Below are 19,107 nucleotides of genomic sequence, written 5' to 3' on the forward strand. Positions count from 1 at the left end.
ACCCAGGGGGCAGGGACAGGCAGGGGCCAGGGACACTGACAGACCAGGATGGCCAGGGACAGGCGGGGCCAGGGACACTGACAGACCCAGGACGGCCAGGGCCAGGCGGGGCCAGGGACACTGACAGACCCAGGACGGCCAGGGACAGGCGGGGCCAGGGACACTGACAGACCCAGGACGGCCAGGGCCAGGCAGGGGCCAGGGACACTGACAGACCCAGGGGGCAGGGACAGGCGGGGCCAGGGACACTGACAGACCCAGGACGGCCAGGGCCAGGCAGGGGCCAGGGACACTTGACAGACCCAGGACGGCCAGGGACAGGCGGGGCCAGGGACACTGACAGACCCAGGGGGCAGGGACAGGCAGTGGCCAGGGACACTGACAGACCTAGGACAGCCAGGGATAGGCGGGGCCAGGGACACTGACAGGCCCAGGACAGCCCAGGGACAGGCAGGGGCCAGGGACACTGACAGACCCAGGACGGCCATGGACAGGCAGTGGCCAGGGACACTGATAGGCCCAGGGGGCAGGGCCTGGCAGGGGCTAAGGACAGTGGACACAGGCCCAGGGGGGCCAGGGACACTGACACGGGCTCAGGACAGCCAGGGTCTGGTGGGGGGCAAAAAACATTGGATACAGGCCCAGGATGGCCAGGGTCTGGTGGGGGCCAAGGACATTGGACACAGGCCCAGGGGGCCAGGGCCGCGGGGGCCAGGGACACTGGACACAGGCCCAGGGGGGCCAAGGACACTGGACACAGGCCCAGGACGGCCGGGGCCAGGCGGGGGCCAAGGGCACTGACACGGGCCCAGGGGCAGGGCCGGGCAGAGCTAGGAGGGAGAGGCCCACCCTCTGCTTGGGCTCCTGCCTTGCTGTGCAGGGCCGGCTTCTCACCCTCGGGCTCGGGGCTACTCAGGGCAGGAGCTGGGGAGGCGCAGGGCAGTGGGCCCGTGGCCACCTCCGGCCAGCATAGGGCTGCGGGTCGACTTGGAGCCGGCACCGTGTCCGCGCAGGCAGCCACGTGTTTGCACACACCTGAGGCCTTGGAAGGGGTCTGGCTGGACCCGGGCTGGGCGGGGCAGCCGGCTCCCTGGACACCGCTCTCCGCTCCGGGGCAGAGGTAAGAGGTAGCAGTAAGGGCCGGGCTTGTGAGCGTGGTCAGGCCCAGGGACAGGCGAGCAGCATCGCCCCGGAAGTGGGAAGCCAGCGGCCGTGAGCTGGCCACCTGCCGGGAACCGGAACACCCCCTGCTCCTGGCCCATGGACCTGCGTAGACGGACGCTGTTCCGGGGCCATAACACTGGACGACCCCCGCGGGGCATAGGGTGTCCCAAGGCGGGTTCTGGGCCTGCCCCTCCCGCACAGGGACACCTGACCCAGGCCTAGCGCAGCTTCGTCCTCGCCGCGCGCCCGGGGCCGTAGCCCCTCCGGGCGGTGCGCCCCCCCCCCCCCCCCCAGCCGCAGCAGGGCTCCGGGTGCCCCCCGGCCCCGGCTAAGGCCCTTAGAGGAGCACCTGTCCGGCCGGGACCGCACCTGTCTGCCTGCGCGGCCCGGGCGCCCTCGCCCACGCACGGCCGGCGGCCTCGGGAGACGCTGGACCACGTTTCCCACGCGTGTAGCGTCCGAACTGCCAGGCTCCGTCCCAAAGGCTGTGGGCGCGGCGTCGCGGGGCTCCCGCGGCCCCCGGCCCACCCGAGCACAGACGCGGAACCAGACCCGGGCCCACAGCTGCTGGGCCCTCGCGTGGAGCACCCGCGACGTCCACGCGTCCCGGCAGGCGCGGCCGCCCGCAGTGCCCCCCGCTCCCGGCAGGGGGCGCGCGGGCGGCCGGAGCGCCGGCGCCCCTGACGTCACCGCCCGCGGTCGCCAGGGCGACGGCCTCAGCCGCGCGCGCGTCAGAGCCGCCCGTCTCTTGGCAACCGCCCGATCTCCGCGCCCCCCGCCCGGCGCTCGGCCGCGCGTCGCTCTGGCGTCAAAGCGACGTCAATGGGAGGCAGCGGCGCGGCGGGGGCGGGGCCGGGGGCGGGGCCGGGCCGGGGCGGGGCCGGGCGCCGCGTGCGGCCGGCGGCGCGGGCCGGGCTGACATGCGGCGCGGGCCGGGCGGCGGCGGCGGCCGGGGCGGCGGAGCGGGCGGCGGCGGCGGCGCGGCCTGAGGGGTCCCCGCGGCTCCGCAGGTGCGCGCGCGGGGCTGGCGGCCGCTCGCGGGGCTGCCCTTTGTGTGGGGCGCGGGTGCGGGTGCGCGCGCCCCGCGGGGCTCGGCCGGGGGTCGCGAGGGAGCCGAGCCGGGCGGCGGGCGGGCGCCCCGGGCTGAGCGCGCCCTCGGCGGCCGGCAGGTGCTGCACGGAGCCATGGTGATCATGTCCGAGTTCGGCGCGGCCCCCGCGGGCCCCGGCCAGGGCCCGCAGAAGCCCCTGCGCGTGGGCTTCTACGACGTGGAGCGGACCCTGGGCAAAGGCAACTTCGCGGTGGTGAAGCTGGCGCGGCACCGGGTGACGAGGTCGCAGGTGCGTGGGCGCCGCGGCGACCCGGGCCGGGGGAGGGGGGTGTGTGGCCGGGGCGCCGCGGCGGACCCGGGCCGGGGGAGGGGGGTGTGTGGCCGGGGCGCCGCGGGTGGACCCGGGCCCGTGTGTGTGTGTGTGTGTGTGTGTGTGTGTGGCCGGGGCGCCAGGGGCAGATCCCGACCCCGGGGAGGGGGTGTGTGGCCGGAGCGCCGCGGGTGGACCCGGGCCCGGGGAGGGGGTGTGTGGCCGGAGCGCCGCGGGTGGACCCGGGCCCGGGGAGGGGGTGTGTGGCCGGGGCGCCGCGGCGGACCCGGGCCCGTGTGTGTGTGTGTGTGTGTGTGTGTGGCCGGGGCGCCAGGGGCAGATCCCGACCCCGGGGAGGGGGTGTGTGTGGCCGGGGCGCCGCGGTGGACCTGGGCCCGGGTGTGTGTGTGGCTGGGGCGCCGAGGCGGACCCCGGCCCCGGAGTAGGGTGTGTGTCGCTGGGGCTCTGCAGGCGGACTCCAACCCCGGGTGTGTGTGTGTGTGTGTGTGTGTGTGTGTGTGGCCGGGGCGCCAGGGGCAGATCCCGACCCCGGGGAGGGGGTGTGTGGCCGGGGCGCCGCGGGTGGACCCGGGCCCGGGGAGGGGGTGTGTGGCCGGGGCGCCGTGGGTGGACCCGGGCCCGGGGAGGGGGTGTGTGGCTGGGGGCGCCAGGGGCAGATCCCGACCCCGGGGAGGGGGTGTGTGTGGCCGGGGCGCCGCGGTGGACCCGGGCCCGTGTGTGTGTGTGTGTGTATGTGTGTGTGTGTGTGGCCGGGGCGCCAGGGGCAGATCCCGACCCCGGGGAGGGGGTGTGTGTGGCCGGGGCGCCGCGGTGGACCTGGGCCCAGGTGTGTGTGTGGCTGGGGCGCCGAGGCGGACCCCGGCCCCGGAGTAGGGTGTGTGTCGCTGGGGCTCTGCAGGCGGACTCCAACCCCGGGTGTGTGTGTGTGTGTGTGTGTGTGTGGCTGGGGGCGCCGCAGCCCCGCTCGCTCTCAGCAATTTCTGTGGGTGCTTTCCTGCCACCCCAACTTTTTGTGACCCTTTGAGGACACAAAGCACTTGAGGGAATTAACTTGGGAAAAACTGGAACCCGTAGATTGTTTAGGGAGGCTTGTTGTTGTTTTTTTTTTAAAGCAATAGCCCCTTTGTCTTTGTGATCTGTAGGTTGCAATAAAAATTATCGATAAGACACGGCTGGATTCCAGCAACCTGGAGAAAATCTACCGGGAGGTGCAGCTCATGAAGCTGCTGGACCACCCGCACATCATCAAGCTGTACCAGGTGAGCGGGCGTGCGGTACGGAGCCACGCGGGAGCCGTGCGGGAAGGGGCTGGCGTTCTTACTCCTGCAGGGAAACAGACTTCCAGCTAGAGGGCAGTTCCTGCCGCCGGTTGGGGAGTTAGCCTGCCGCCTGCTTGGAGAGTTAGCCTGCCGCCTGGTTGCAATTGTTAACCTGCTACCGGTTGGGGAGTTAGCCTGCCGCCTGGTTGGGGAGCTAGCCTGCTGCCTGGTTGGGGAGCTAGCCTGCTACCTTGTTGCAGGTGTATTGGCAGCCTGGGTCAGGTCAGTGTTTGGTAAAAAGGACGCCTCTGTCTGCACACGAAGCCGGAGACTTCCAGGCAGGGCGCTCGTCACTCAGGCCACAAGGGCGGGCTCCCCGGGCGGCTGCGGGCTCTGGCGCTCTGGGGTTGAGTGGAGTGAGTTGCCTCTGGGAGCTGAGTACCGGCTTCATCAGGGCAGTGACGTGATGCCGTTGGTGCCTCCCCTGGAGGAGTGACCGTGTCCAGTGTCCAGTGCTTCTCTGCCAGCCGACCGGACGACCTGGGGACGCTGAGTGTGCACGGTCGCCGGGCTGCAGGGACCCTGTGGCCCGACAGAGAGCTGGGGTCTCGGGTTCTCCCCCCACAAAGGTGGCACACAGTGGGGGGCCTCCGCGCCCCGGAGCAGGAGCAGCTGTTTTCTGTCCCTCCCCAGCTGCCTGGGGGAGGAGGTGCCCACCCCACGTCCTCCCCAGCAGCCTGAGATGTTTATGCGTGGGCTTTGCTGGAGGGCTGCAGCCCAGCTGGGTGCCGCCCGCTGCCCTGGCCGCTGTGCATGGCCAGTGCCACAGGGCCCTTCTGGACAGGGGTCTCTCCGCCACTCCGAGGGCCTGGAATCTGGCCGGAGCAGGAGCAGGTGGGCGTCCGTCTGCTCCCCAGGCCCCGGCCCAGCACCGGGGCGCCGTGTTCTCTCCTGTAGGTTTCAGAAGCGGAAAGGCGGGGACTCCTAATTCCCATCTCCCACCGTGGCAGGGACGGGCAGTGGTCGTTTTGGTCTTGCTGCCACAGCGGGCAGTTAAAATTCCTCTAGGACTGCTGGAATTTAAAACGCTTGTAGCAGACTTACGACACGAAAGCCCCTGGCTTGTAGTTCCTTGTGAAGGCGCCACTGTGCTTCAACACCAGCCAGTCTTCCCATAAGAATGCGCTCCCTCCCTGCCTCTCCCTCTCTCCCTCCCTCCCTCCCTCCCTCCGCCCCCCAGCCCCCAAAGTATCTGACAATACAGTGAGGAGTTGGTCTTTACCTCCTTGGCTACCAAAGATCTGAGCTTCATCTCGCTCTTAATTGGCTCTATCTCAAGTCTCTTGTAAGCTCACAGAATCTTGGTCGATGCGTGACCTGCAGGGCGTGTAGTGCCTGGCTGTCGCCGGTGCCACGCATGTGCAGTTGCCACGCAGAGCCTGGGGTCCGGCCCTCGTGGGCCGTGTCTCGTCAGCAGGGCCAGGGGTGGGGTCCTTTACCTGCGGCTCAGTGAGGCCGCTGGGGGCAAGCCTGGGATCCCTGAGCGTGGCAGGTGCCTGGGGAGCCCCTCCCCCCCCTCAGTCCGGACCCCTGGTTTCATGATTGCGGGAGCTGCTTGCTCTCTCCCCTTTCTGAAGGACCGGACGTGTCTGGGGAGGCTGAAGTCTGCTCGGGCTGGATGGTCATTCATGCCGTGGCTTCAGTGCTGGGTCTGTTCCTTTAGGTCATGGAAACAAAGGACATGCTCTACATTGTCACGGAATTTGCCAAGAACGGGGAGATGTTCGGTAAGGCTCGCCCCGTCGGCCGGCGTTCCTGCCTGCGCTCTGGTGGGGACCGGCTGGGGGCTCAGCCCTGCGCTGTCGCTCCTCAGATTACCTGACTTCCCATGGGCACCTGAGCGAGAAGGAGGCGCGGAGGAAGTTCTGTCAGATCCTGTCGGCCGTGGAGTACTGCCACAACCGCCGCATAGTGCACCGGGACCTCAAGACCGAGAACCTACTGCTGGACGCCAACATGGACATCAAGCTGGCAGGCAGGAGGCCCGCCGGGGCGCGGGAGCGGGAGTGGGAGCGGCAGCTGGGAGCTGGGGGTGGGGAGCCGGGAGCCCCGTGGCACTGGGAGCTGCGTGCTGGGAGCCCCATGGTGCTGGGAGCCGGGAGCCAGGAGCAGGGAGCCCCATGGCGCTGGGAGCCGGGAGCTGGGAGCCCCATGGCGCTGGGAGCCGCGTGCTGGGAGCCGGGAGCTGGGAGCCCCATGGCGCTGGGAGCAGGGAGCCCCATGGCGCTGGGAGCCGGGAGCTGGGAGCCCCATGGCGCTGGGAGCCAGGAGCAGGGAGCCCCGTGGCGCTGGGAGCCCCATAGCACTGGGAGCCGGGAGCCGGGAGCCTCATGGTGCTGGGAGCCGGGAGCCCTGTGGCGTTGGGAGCCGGGAGCAGGGAGCCCCATGGCGCTGGGAGCCGGGAGCCAGGAGCCACAGCTCTTGCACTCCACCATAACTTCATTTGTCCGCGTCCTTGCCTTCCAGATTTCGGATTTGGAAATTTCTACAACCCCGGGGAGCCTCTGTCCACGTGGTGTGGGAGCCCCCCGTACGCAGCCCCAGAGGTCTTTGAGGGCAAGGAGTATGAAGGCCCCCAGCTGGACATCTGGGTAGGAGCCCGCACTGCAGAGCCCGTGCCCCCGGCCATGTCGGGAGGGCAGGCGCTGACCGGGCCGTGTGCTCCCTGCAGAGCCTGGGCGTGGTGCTCTACGTGCTGGTGTGCGGCTCGCTGCCCTTCGACGGCCCCACCCTGCCGAGCCTGCGCCAGCGGGTGCTGGAGGGCCGCTTCCGCATCCCCTTCTTCATGTCGCGAGGTGGGTGAGCACACACAAGGCTGTCTGGGACCCGGGCCCGGGGTGAGCGCGCACCAGCCTGTCTGGGACCCGGGCCCGGGACCGGGGTGAGCGCGCACCAGCCTGTCTGGGACCCGGGCCCGGGACCGGGGTGAGCGCGCACCAGCCTGTCTGGGACCCGGGCCCGGGACCGGGGTGAGCGCGCACCAGGCTGTCTGGGACCCGGGCCCGGGACCGGGGTGAGCGCGCACCAGGCTGTCTGGGACCCGGGCCCGGGACCGGGGTGAGCGCGCACCAGGCTGTCTGGGACCCGGGCCCGGGACCGGGGTGAGCGCGCACCAGGCTGTCTGGGACCCGGCCCGGGACCGGGGGTGAGCGCGCACCAGGCTGTCTGGGACCCGGCCCGGGACCGGGGTGAGCGCGCACCAGGCTGTCCGGGACCCGGGCCCGGGACCGGGGTGAGCGCGCACCAGGCTGTCTGGGACCCGGGCCCGGGACCGGGGTGAGCGCGCACCAGCCTGTCTGGGACCCGGGCCCGGGACCGGGGTGAGCGCGCACCAGGCTGTCTGGGACCCGGGCCCGGGACCGGGGTGAGCGCGCACCAGGCTGTCTGGGACCCGGGCCCGGGACCGGGGTGAGCGCGCACCAGGCTGTCTGGGACCCGGGCCCGGGACCGGGGTGAGCGCGCACCAGGCTGTCTGGGACCCGGGCCCGGGACCGGGGTGAGCGCGCACCAGGCTGTCTGGGACCCGGCCCGGGACCGGGGTGAGCGCGCACCAGGCTGTCTGGGACCCGGGCCCGGGACCGGGGTGAGCGCGCACCAGCCTGTCTGGGACCCGGCCCGGGACCGGGGTGAGCACGCACCAGCCTGTCTGGGACCCGGGCCCGGGGACCGGGGGGGCAGCTGACGCAGCCATGCCTGTGCCGGGCAAGTGCCCAGGCCTCCCCTGGCCACTGCACACGCATGCGGGGCTGCAGCATGTCCTCTGCTGGGGCCTGGGCTCCTGGAGGGTGGCCGGTCGGAGCCCGCGGGGATGGGGGGGGGGCGGCGCAGGTTCTGGAACGTCCCTCCTGTGCTGGCTGAGCGAAGGGGCTGCCCGGGAGGGCGCACCTGGGCTCAGCGGGCGTCTCTCCCTAGACTGCGAGACGCTGATCCGCCGCATGCTGGTGGTGGACCCGGCCAAGCGCATCAGCATCGCCCAGATCTGGCAGCACCGGTGGATGCAGGCCGACCCCGACCTGCTGCGGGGGCCCGACGCCGCCCTGGCCGCGCACAGCTACGGCTGCAGCCTGGGCGACTACGACGAGCAGGTGCTGGGCCTCATGCAGACCCTGGGCATCGACAGGCACAGGACAGTGGAGGTGAGCCCGGCCCCCACCCCCACCCCGCCCACGGGGCCCCTGGCCACCCCCGGGGCCCTGCTGACGCCGCCTCTCGCGCAGTCCCTGCAGAACAGCAGCTACAACCACTTCGCTGCCATCTACTACCTCCTCCTCGAGCGGCTCAGGGAGTACCACGCCGGCCCCGCCCCCGCCCGGCCCGGCCCCAGCAGGCCTCAGGGCCCCGGAAGCTCGGACCGCGGCGGCTTTGAGGTGAGTGCAGGACTCCCCACCTGCGCCCCAGTGCTGGCCGGCTTCCTTGGGTGGTGACCTTGGAGTTGTGAATCCCTTGCCAGGCACGCCTGGGAGTGACACCCAGGCCGAGCCTCCGGCCCCCATGTGTCCCCGTCAGATCCTGGGGGCCACACCCATGCACGCAGGCACCCACGCACTCACACACACACACACACACACATGCACGTGGCCTGGGGGGCATGGCGTCTGAGCCCCAGCCTGGCTTCCCACGCACCTGCTGGGAGCCAGCTTGGCCCTGGATGCTGCTGGCTGCGGCCGCCAGAGCCCGCTCCTGATGCTGGCTCTCTCCTTGTGCCGGCCCCAGGCGCCCCAGGGAGTCCTTGCCGTCGGCCCCTTCCCATCCTTGCTGTGCCCGCAGCCGCAGGCCCCAGCGCAGTCGGTCCTGCCGGCCGAGCCGGACTGCGACCTCCACAGCTCGCTGCAGGTACGAGAGTGCCCCTGGCCGGGCTCGGGGCGGCCCCCCCGGGACCCAGGAAGTCACTGGTTTGTGTCTCTCCATGCAGCCCCTGTTCTTCCCAGTGGATGCCAGCTGCAGCGGAATGTTCCAGCACCGCCCCGTGTCCCCCAGCAGCCTGCTGGACTCGGCCATCAGCGAGGAGGCCGGGCAGGGCCGCGGCTTGGAGGAGGAGCCGGAGGCCCAGGAGGCCCTGCCCAGTGGCACAGGCCGGAGGCACACGCTGGCCGAAGTCTCCGCCCACTTCTCCCCGCTCACCCCACCCTGTAAGTGTCCCCAGGGCAGCCCCTTCTGGGAGGGGTCTCGGGACTTGCCACCCCCTTCCCTGAGAGTCACCCCGGGTCACACTGAAGTGAGCGTGGGTGTTGTGGTGCAGGCAGCTCTGGCTGAGCCTACACCAGGGTTCACCCTGATAGTGCTGGGCACTGAGAAGGCAGGTCCTCGGCCCCAGGGTCGCCCGAAGCCTGACCCGTGTGCACGGCCCCATGACCCAGGGTCGCCCATGGCCTGGCCCGTGTGCATGGCCCCATGACCCAGGGTCGCCCGCGGCCTGGCCCGTGTGCACGGCCCCGTGACCCAGGGTCGCCCATGGTCTATTCCTGTTTGCACGCCCCCGTGACCCAGGGTTGCCCGTGACCCAGGGTCGCCCGCAGCCTGGCCCGTGTGCACGCCCCTTGTGACCCAGGGTCGCCCGCGGCCTGGCCCGTGTGCACGGCCCCGTGACCCAGGGTCGCCCGCGGCCTGGCCTGTGTGCACGGCCCCATGACCCAGGGTCGTCCGTGGCCTGGCCCGTGTTCATGCCCCTGTGACCCAGGGTCGCCCATGGTCTATTCCTGTGTGCACGCCCCCGTGACCCAGGGTTGCCCGTGACCCAGGGTCATCCATGGCCTGGCCCGTGTGCACGCCCCCGTGACCCAGGGTCGTCCGTGGCCTGGCCTGTGTGCGCGCCCCTTGTGACCCAGGGTTGCCCGTGGCCTGGCCCGTGTGCGCGCCCCTTGTGACCCAGGGTTGCCCGTGGCCTGGCCCGTGTGCGCGCCCCTGTGCCCCAGGGTTGCCCGTGGCCTGGCCCGTGTGCGCGCCCCTTGTGACCCAGGGTCATCCATGGCCTGGCCCGTGTGCGCGCCCCTTGTGACCCAGGGTCATCCGTGGCCTGGCCCGTGTGCACACCCCCGTGACCCAGGGTCATCCATGGCCTGGCCCGTGTGCACACCCCTTGTGACCCAGGGTTGCTCGTGGCCTGGCCCGTGTGCGCGCCCCTTGTGACCCAGGGTCATCCATGGCCTGGCCCGTGTGCACACCCCTTGTGACCCAGGGTTGCCCGTGGCCTGGCCCGTGTGCGCGCCCCTGTGCCCCAGGGTTGCCCGTGGCCTGGCCCGTGTGCACACCCCTTGTGACCCAGGGTTGCCCGTGGCCTGGCCCGTGTGCGTGCCCCTGTGACCCAGGGTTGCCCGTGGCCTGGCCCGTGTGCGCGCCCCTGTGACCCAGGGTCATCCATGGCCTGGCCCGTGTGCGCGCCCCTTGTGACCCAGGGTTGCCCGTGGCCTGGCCCGTGTGCACACCCCTTGTGACCCAGGGTTGCCCGTGGCCTGGCCCGTGTGCGTGCCCCTGTGACCCAGGGTTGCCCGTGGCCTGGCCCGTGTGCGCGCCCCTTGTGACCCAGGGTCATTCATGGCCTGGCCCGTGTGCGCGCCCCTTGTGACCCAGGGTTGCCCGTGGCCTGGCCCGTGTGCGCGCCCCTTGTGACCCAGGGTCATTCATGGCCTGGCCCGTGTGCACGCCCCTTGTGACCCAGGGTCGCCCGCGGCCTGGCCCGTGTGCACGGCCCCATGACCCAGGGTCGCCCGCGGCCTGGCCTGTGTGCACGGCCCCATGACCCAGGGTCGTCCGTGGCCTGGCCCGTGTTCATGCCCCTGTGACCCAGGGTCGCCCATGGTCTATTCCTGTGTGCACGCCCCCGTGACCCAGGGTTGCCCGTGACCCAGGGTCATCCATGGCCTGGCCCGTGTGCACGCCCCCGTGACCCAGGGTCGTCCATGGCCTGGCCCGTGTGCGCGCCCCTTGTGACCCAGGGTTGCCCGTGGCCTGGCCCGTGTGCGCGCCCCTGTGCCCCAGGGTTGCCCGTGGCCTGGCCCGTGTGCGTGCCCCTTGTGACCCAGGGTCGTCCGTGGCCTGGCCCGTGTGCGTGCCCCTTGTGACCCAGGGTCGTCCGTGGCCTGGCCCGTGTGCGTGCCCCTTGTGACCCAGGGTCGTCCGTGGCCTGGCCCGTGTGCGTGCCCCTTGTGACCCAGGGTCGTCCGTGGCCTGGCCCGTGTGCACACCCCTTGTGACCCAGGGTTGCCCGTGGCCTGGCCCGTGTGCGTGCCCCTTGTGACCCAGGGTTGCCCGTGGCCTGGCCCGTGTGCGCGCCCCTTGTGACTCAGAGTTGCCCGTGGCCTGGCCCGTGTGCGCGCCCCTGTGACCCAGGGTTGCCCGTGGCCTGGCCCGTGTGCGTGCCCCTTGTGACCCAGGGTTGCCCGTGGCCTGGCCCGTGTGCGCGCCCCTTGTGACCCAGAGTTGCCCGTGGCCTGGCCCGTGTGCGCGCCCCTGTGCCCCAGGGTTGCCCGTGGCCTGGCCCGTGTGCGCGCCCCTTGTGACCCAGGGTTGCCCGTGGCCTGGCCCGTGTGCGTGCCCCTGTGCCCCAGGGTCGCCCGTGGCCTGGCCTGTGTGCACGCCCCTTGTGACCCAGGGTTGCCCGTGGCCTGGCCCGTGTGCGCGCCCCTTGTGACCCAGGGTTGCCCGTGGCCTGGCCCGTGTGCGTGCCCCTGTGCCCCAGGGTCGCCCGTGGCCTGGCCTGTGTGCACGCCCCGTGACTTGCTGTGAGGTTCTCTGGGAGGGTGAAGGCAGGGTTGGGGCTGCCCTGTGGCCTGTCCACCTGCTGTGGCCTGAGCGTGACCCCCAGCGATCCACGTCTCCTCCCCAGGCATCGTGGTCTCACCCTCCGCCGCAGCCAGCCCCTGTGAGGGCGCCAGTTCCGACAGCTGCCTGCAGGAGGGCCTCGCGGCGCTGGGCGGCAGCGTGGCTGCCCCGGGGCTGCCGGGCACCTGCTCGCCGCTCAGGCTGGACTCACGGTTCCTGGGGGCACAGTCGGCCACGCCCATGCTGCAGGCTCAGGGGGGCCCGGGAGGGGCCATGCTGCTCCCCGTCAGCTTCCAGGAGGGCCGGAGGGCGTCGGACACCTCGCTGACTCAAGGTGAGGGCCCTTGCGTGCCTGTGCCACGCTCCCCGGTGAGCCCTGCGTCCTGGGGGGGAGCCGGCCGCCGACCCCCTCTGTCTCCGCAGGGCTGAAGGCGTTCCGGCAGCAGCTGCGGAAGAGCGCCAGGGCCAAGGGCTTCCTGGGGCTGAACAAGATCAAGGGGCTGGCGCGCCAGGTGTGCCCGGCCTCGGCCGGCCGCACCCCTGCCCAGAGCCCAGGCCTGCCGGAGGGCAGGGGCCTGCTGGGGGAGGTGCTGCACCAGCAGAGGTAGGCCCCGCCCCTCTTGCATGAGGAGGGGGGTGGGCCTGTGTGGCTGTGGGGGTGGGCAGGGGGAGCATGGAAGCCAGGAGCAGGTGCAGGAGCTGCGTGAGGCTGGGCGGGGCCTCTGCACATGGTGGGGGGGTGGGGTGTGACCCGGCCCCTCCCTGTGTCTCCACAGGCTGCTCCAGTTACAGCACCACCCGGTGGCCCCGCCCATCGGCCAGCAGGCCCCCCAGCAGGCCCCCCAGCTGGCCCCCTGTGCGCTGGCCCCGGCCCCCTACGTGCTCACCCCCACGGACGGCCTGCTGCTGTCTGGGCTCCCGCTGCTGCCCAGCCACCTGCTGCCGGCCGTGTCCCCAGTGGCGTCCGCCGCGCAGCTCCTGGATGTGCACCTGCGCATCGGCGCCGGCCCGAGCACCCTCCCCGCCGTGCGCCCGCCGCTCCTCGCCCGGCTGGCGCCTGCGTGTGAGCCCCTGGGGCTGCCGCAGGGGGACTGCGATATGGAGGACCTGACCTCCGGGCCGCTGGGCACATGCGTCCTGGTGCAGTGAGGGTCGGCCCGCCTGCGCCCCGCATGGCCCACCGACTTCCAAGCAATAATTTGAGTATGTGAACGTGTTTTTGGACTCGAAGCCAAGAACTTTCTAGAAGCAAACCAAGCAATACGTTAGCTGTGTTGGCTTTGTTTTTTCCTTGCACTGAGTGACCTCAACGATGAGTAGGGACTAGAACTTTTCTGAAGAAAAATAATGATGGCGGGGCAGGCGGCCGGCCCGGAGCGGGGGTCCAGGGCCGGGCCTGGGGTCGCCGCCCCCAGAGGAGGCGAGGGCGCCGCGTCTCCACCTCTGGAACCTTTACGCTTTCCTGAAAACTGTGAACTCGTGTCTCCGTGGTGGTGGCAGAGCGGACCTGCGCGCCAGGGGTGCTCGGGGCCTGGGGGTCCCCGCCTCCAAGGAGCCGGGCGGGGCGGGGGGTTGTGCAATACTCGGGGCCGGGGAGAGGGCTTGGGGGGGCTGTCGCTGGGAGCAGGTGCCGCCTGGGCACACGAGGAGGGGGCAGACACTGCTTGGTTTTAGTTTTCGCTACGCACGTTGAGGATCGGGGGCACTCGGTCATGGCCTCCAGGGCCAGACCAGGGGCCTGCTGCTCGCCCCCTGCCCAGGTGCCTTCTGTCCACTCCCCACCCGCAGTTCGGGCGCAGGTCGTGAAGACGGGCCCTGGGTCCCTGCTCAGAATAGCCAAAGATTGAGTGCAGGGTGGGCGCGCGGGTGGGCGGTGTCCCCGGCCCGTGCCCCTGCCGCCCCCACCTGCTGCTGCTGCTGCTGCTTCCTGGGCTGAGGGCACCGCCGGGCCCTGCAGGGACCCCCAGGTTTCTGGAGCGGAGAGTGGGCTCCACCCCGGGGCCAAGCGGCCCTTTGCCTTCATCTGTCCGGAGCCTCCGCCCGGCCAAGCACTTTACTTCCGTCCTGAGAGGCGCGGACCCCGGCGTCCGCTCGCGGGGCCGGCGCCTGCGCTGTGCCGCCCAAGCCTATTTAAAAACACTACATGACCCGGTGGAGTTGTACATAGTTGTTCTGTTTTTTAACCGTAACGGAGTTATTTTATTTCTTATGTTACATGAGAAACGTATGCCAAACGGTTAGTTGTTTTCTTTTATAATTTAATATTTAAATAAAATATTTGGGGAAACCTTGACCGTGTGCCTTGGTCGTCGCTGGCTGCTGCTGTGTGCCTTTCCCGGGAGCTGTGGCGCAGGTGTGCTGTAGGGCAGGCCCCAGGCCCGGCTGCCCCTTGTCCTCCACAATCCGGAATGTTCCCTGAGTCCTGGCTTTGGGGGCCCGCGCTGTGGCGCAGTCGGTTTGAGCCACTGCCATCCTGGGCACCGGTGCAGCTCCCTGCTGTGGCCTGGGACAGCAGTGGCAGATGGCCCAGGTGCTTGGCCCCTGCACCCACGTGGGAGACCCGAGAGAAGCTCCCGGCTCCTGGCTTCAGCCTGGCCCAGCCCCGGCTGTTGCGGCCATCTGGGGAGTGAACCTGAGGATGGACGACCTCTCTAACTGTAAACAAATACATCGACCGCAGCTCTGGAGGGATCTCAGGCTTCTCTGGCCTCTGCCAGCCTCCCCACCTCCAGCGACGCCTGGCCGGCATTCCCCAGCTCCCCTCGCCCCCGGGGTGCCCACACTGCTGCAGAGGGGACGGAGGCAGGGGAGGCAGGGTCCAGGGCGCTGTCGTGGCCGCACGCTCCCAGCAGCTGGAAAAGGAGTCGGGTGCGATGGCGGCGGCCGTTACCAGGTGAATGCCTTGGGGAGGCCCCAGGTTCAGCCTTGGGGCAGAGGAGATCCTGTGCCTGAGGCCCCGGGGACCCTGGGGAAAGGCGCCAGTCACGGGCCAGGCCGGCCGTGTTCCTGGGGCGCAGGGCGGGATGCGCAGCAGCATCCAAGCTCAGCGCCCCGGTGGGAGACTCAGACCCGCTCATCCTGGGACGGTGTGTGTGCTGCCAGCTCCCCCGGGGAGAGGCCCTGGGGCCCATCTACCTGCCGCCCTGACACAGAGCACCCCGAGTTAGCTCAGGGGGAGGCTGTGGGGCGAAGGAGCGTGGGGCCCGGGCTGGGGACGCTCTGCAGGCTCCCGGGGGCCTCGGTGGCATCGCTTGGGAACACTGGGACTTGGAAACCAGGGGGAGCCGAGCTGGAGCCGTGCCCGCTCCTCCGGCCGCGTCCTGCTCCTCAGCACTGGGCGCCGGGCAGTCCCAGCGAGGTGGCTCCTCGCCACGCTCACCCCGTGGCTGCCTCAGGTTTTGCTCGCTTGCTTGGTTCTCGTGGAACCCGGGCCATGGCACGGTGATACAGCGCAGGGCCTCCGCGTCCCAGGACGCTCGGGAGCCCGCCCTGCGTTAGCCCATCTGCTCGCACCTCAGCGTGTGCCGGGGCTCGCCTCCTGCAGGACTTGGTGGAGGAAGAGTTCGCTCCTGCTGGGCTTGGCGCTGGCACGGCCCGCCAGCACGAACCCACCTCTGAGCCAGGCGCCCGGAGCTGGGACCGCGTGTGTCACGGCCAGGGCAAGACGGAGCTGCACAGGGGCCCGGCGCCCGCAGGCCGTTACGGCCCCATGCCTGGGTCTGCAGCTTCCCTGTCCCAAGGCAGCAGGTGATGACGTGACCACCTGTGCCTCTATTCTGCTCTGCCAGCCGCACCCGGCACCGGAGTACTGGCAGCAGTGAGCCCTGTCCCCGAGGGGCCCTGGCAGCGAGAGGGGGCAGGATGCCCACGGCGGCGAGAGTGCCTACCCCCTTCCCTGGAGTTGCCAGTGAGTGCTGGGAGCCTCCTGCAGCCCCGGCCGGCCCAGACCGGTCCTTCCGTCCTGTCGTTTAGAAGTCTTGGGGCTGGCACTGTGGTGCAGCAGATACGGCCTCTGCCTGCGCACCAAGTGTGTCCTGGCTGCTCCGCTTCCGATCCGGCTCTCTGCTCATGGCCCGGGAAAGCAGCAGAAGATGGGTTCAAGTGCTTGGGCCCCTGCACCCATGTGGGAGACCTGGAGGAGGCTCCTGGCTCCTGGCTTCATCCTGGCCCAGCCCTGGCCATTGCAGCCATCTGGGGAGTGAGCCAGTGGGTGGAAGACCTCTCTCTCTCTTTCTCTCTCTCTATCACTCTCCCTTTCAAATAAATAAGTATTTTTAAAGCTTTTCTGGTGTCCAGGCATGGGTATGTGTGTGTGCAGGGTGAGGAGCGAGGGCGTGGCCGGGGGGCTGGCGGAGGGGTGGGTGCTGTGTCTGATGTGATGATGTGAGAGGAGCTGACAGCAGGGGTGGGGACAAAGTGCCGGCCTCTCGGTTTTCCTCCTGACCGGTCCCAGCCAGGGTGAGCCAGGCCCGCTGCTCGGGTGGACGTTTCTTAAGCTGAGCTCTGCCGGTGCCGCCCACACTGGGGCCGAGCTGGGCTGTGCAGGGGCTGGGGGGCCGGGAGGAGATTGTTGGGGGTGAGAGTGTGGGCTGGCCCCTCCCGGGAGCTGCCATCACGCGTCTTCCATGCCGTGTCCATGGTCCCTGTGTTACTCCTGGTCTACCCGTGGCACACTGGGGGGTAACACCTGGCTGCCGGGAACATTGTGTGTGTGTGCGTGTGCATGTGGGTGTGCGGGTCTCAGTGTGGACGGGGACTGGGAACATGTGTGTGTGCACATGTGTGTATGTGTACACACGTCTCGGCGTGGATGGGGGCTGGGAATATGCGTGTGGGTGCGTGTGTGTGTGTGCATCTAAGAGTGGATGGGGCCAGGAATGTGTGCATGCATGTTTTGGTGTGGACTGTTGCCCAGAACATGTGTGTATGCACGCTTTGGCATGGACGGGGCTGAGATCGTGTGTGCGTGCCTCGGCGTGGACAGGCTTCAGTCCTCTTGGCCAGCGCGGGTCGGGGGGGCGGCCAGCTCGTGTGCAGCGGTGGTGAGAAGCTAGCCGCAGCAGCTCGGCCACCCCGCCCAGGCCTGGGCTCCCGGCTGCCCCACGCCCTCGCCAGCACCTGGCTCGCACGTCTTAAATGGCACACGTTCTGTTCTGTTTTGTTTTTTAAACCTAGAAGCCTTTTATTTGAGGCATACAAACGTCGTGCAGGTCATAAATGCAGGTAGGGAGGAGGGATCCTGCCCCCCCCATCCCTGGTTCATACGAGGGTCAGTTTTCAGTTAACTGCGCGCCGTGAGTGACCCTGCGCTCAGTAGGGCAGTGCGGACACAGCCAGGTCCAGCGCCGCGGGTGGGCTTCCGGCTGCTCCCCGGTTACCCAGACCCGGGCCACGCAGGTCTCTGCGTGCTGGGGACCGGCGTGACTCACTAAGGGGGAAGCTTTCCGGGTGCATCCATTTTGTTGCAAATGACAGTTTCACTTTTCCTTTCCACCATGGTGTGGATCCCATGGTGTGCGGCTCCCATGACTCCTGTGTCTGCAGTTGACGACATCTGGGTAGATTCCGGGTCTTAGCTGCTGTGGACTGAGCTGCACCATGTTCCAGTGGTTTTAGTGGCACCTTTTTTAAAGATGTATTTATTTACTTGCTAGGCAGAGAGAGAGATCTGCTGGTTCGCTCCCTAAATGACCGCAGTGGCCAGGGCTGGGCCTGGCTGAAGCCAGGAGCCAGGAGCTTCTTCCTGGTCTCCCACGCGGGTGCAGGGGCCCAAGGACTTGGGCCATCTTCTACTGCTTTCCCAGGCCATAGCAGAGAGCTGGATTGGAAATGGAGCAGCTGGGACTTGAACCGGTTCCCGGGTGGGATGCCGGCACTGCAGGCGGTGGCTGGCCTGGGTGGTCTCTTACCGAGACCCTGTTTGGCACTTTCCTAAGGGCGTTGTGACTTTGCCATTTGTTAATGGGCCAGCAGCCATTCTGCTCCCAACTTTACATGAAGGATCTGCTTGCATTCTTATTCCCGAGTTGTAGGATTTCTTCCTGTTTTGCGCATACGAGTCCATGCATGTGCATATGTTCACACGCGTGTCTGTGTGCACACACAGAACACTCCTCTCAGACCTGTGGCCTTCCGTGTGAAGAGTGAAGACCGCAAGGTGCTGGTTGTTAGGAAGTCAATGCACCATTTGCCTTCCGGGGCCGGTGCTGTGGCATAGCGGGTAAAGCTGCTGCCTGCTGTGCTGGCATCCCACATGGGCGCCGGTTCGAGTCCCCACTGCTCCACTTCCAGTCCAGCTCTCTGCTGTGGCCTGGGAAAGCAGCAGAAGATGGCCCAAGTCCTTGGGTCCCTGCACTCACGTGGGAGACCTGGAAGAAGCTCCTGGCTCCTGAGCAGCGCAGCTCAGTTCATTGTGGCCATCTGGGGAGTGAACCAGCAGATGGAAGACCTCTCTCTCTCTCTGCCTCTGCCTCTCTCTGTCTCTTCCTCTCTCTGTCTCTCTCTCCCTCTCTCTCTAACTCTGTCTTACAAACAAATAAATACATCATGGAAAGAAGACAGAGAGCCTGTGTCTCTCCTGCCGTGGACAGAGCTCCTGCTACCCCGAGGCCCTGGGCTCTCGGCTGCGGGCGGCCATCCTGCTGCCCTGCCTGTGTCCACCTGCGCCGGGGGGCAGCAGCCGGGGGCTATTTTTTCTCTGTGAGTTTCCAGTTGCTCCAGCAACACCTATGGAAAGCCCCCGCGGGCTTGGTCTGGAAGAAGCCGGGGGCCCACGGGAGGGCGCGCTCTGCAGCCCGGGCACGCCGTCACGGTCACCTCTGTCAGGACGGCGTCCGTCTCCCTGGATCCGTCGCACAGCTCTGCTTTTGTCCTCTTTGCGCCTGCAGGTTCTTTCTCTTTCCCACAGAAATGTTTAGAATCCGCTTCGTGTCTACACATCGTACTGGCTGCGTGTGTCGAGTCGTCTCGTTCCTGCTGTGACGTCTGAGGGGTGGAGGCACTGGGGCTGCAGCTTCTCATGGGAGGTTTCGGGTTCCAGATTCAATCTTTTTTTTTTTTTTTTAAGATTTTATTTATTTGAGAGAGAGAGAGAGAGGTCTTCCATTCGCGGGTTCACTCCCCAGACGGCTGCAATGGCCGGAGCTGCACTGATCTGAAGCCAGGAGCCAGGAGCTTCTTCCAGGTCTCCCACATGGATACAGGGGCCCAAGGACTTGGGCCATCTTCTACTGCTTTCCCAGGCCACAGCAGAGAGCTGGACAGGAAGAGGAGCAACCGGGACTCGACCGGCACTGAGCTCCCGCTGACCACGCTCTGGATCCTGGGCAGAGGGAGAACCTGCAGCCTCGGCGGAGGGTGAGGTCAGGATTGAGCCTGTGTGTGTGTGAGACCGGCTGGACCAGCACCTGCTACGGAAGCCCCAGAAGCCCAGCGTCCCCCACTCCAAAGTCCTGCCCAGGCCCTGGTGACCTCCCAGGGGGTCC

The 19,107-nt window shown here is 68.7% G+C and overlaps 1 protein-coding gene across 2 annotated transcripts; it reads left to right on the top strand.

Annotated features, from left to right (window-relative positions):
* Positions 1 to 779: 779 nt before the first annotated feature.
* SIK1 (salt inducible kinase 1) lies at positions 780 to 13,900 on the top strand. 2 transcript variants are annotated; one of them, XM_062204628.1, is made up of 14 exons: positions 780 to 1,120; positions 2,334 to 2,504; positions 3,689 to 3,805; positions 5,529 to 5,592; positions 5,679 to 5,840; positions 6,332 to 6,456; positions 6,537 to 6,660; positions 7,778 to 8,001; positions 8,083 to 8,232; positions 8,579 to 8,698; positions 8,778 to 8,994; positions 11,688 to 11,957; positions 12,047 to 12,227; positions 12,400 to 13,900. In XM_062204628.1, the coding sequence occupies exons 2-14, from the start codon at positions 2,349 to 2,351 to the stop codon at positions 12,770 to 12,772; spliced, it is 2,283 nt and encodes a 760-aa protein (XP_062060612.1). In that variant the 5' UTR covers positions 780 to 1,120; positions 2,334 to 2,348; the 3' UTR covers positions 12,773 to 13,900. The 2 variants fall into 2 exon arrangements, with proteins under 2 accessions (XP_062060612.1, XP_062060619.1); XM_062204635.1 differs by lacking the exon at positions 780 to 1,120 and having other exon boundaries at positions 2,306 to 2,504.
* Positions 13,901 to 19,107: the final 5,207 nt, after the last annotated feature.

The sequence above is a fragment of the Lepus europaeus genome, chromosome 2, assembly GCF_033115175.1.
Source record: "Lepus europaeus isolate LE1 chromosome 2, mLepTim1.pri, whole genome shotgun sequence".
Classification (NCBI taxonomy): Eukaryota; Metazoa; Chordata; class Mammalia; order Lagomorpha; family Leporidae; genus Lepus; species Lepus europaeus.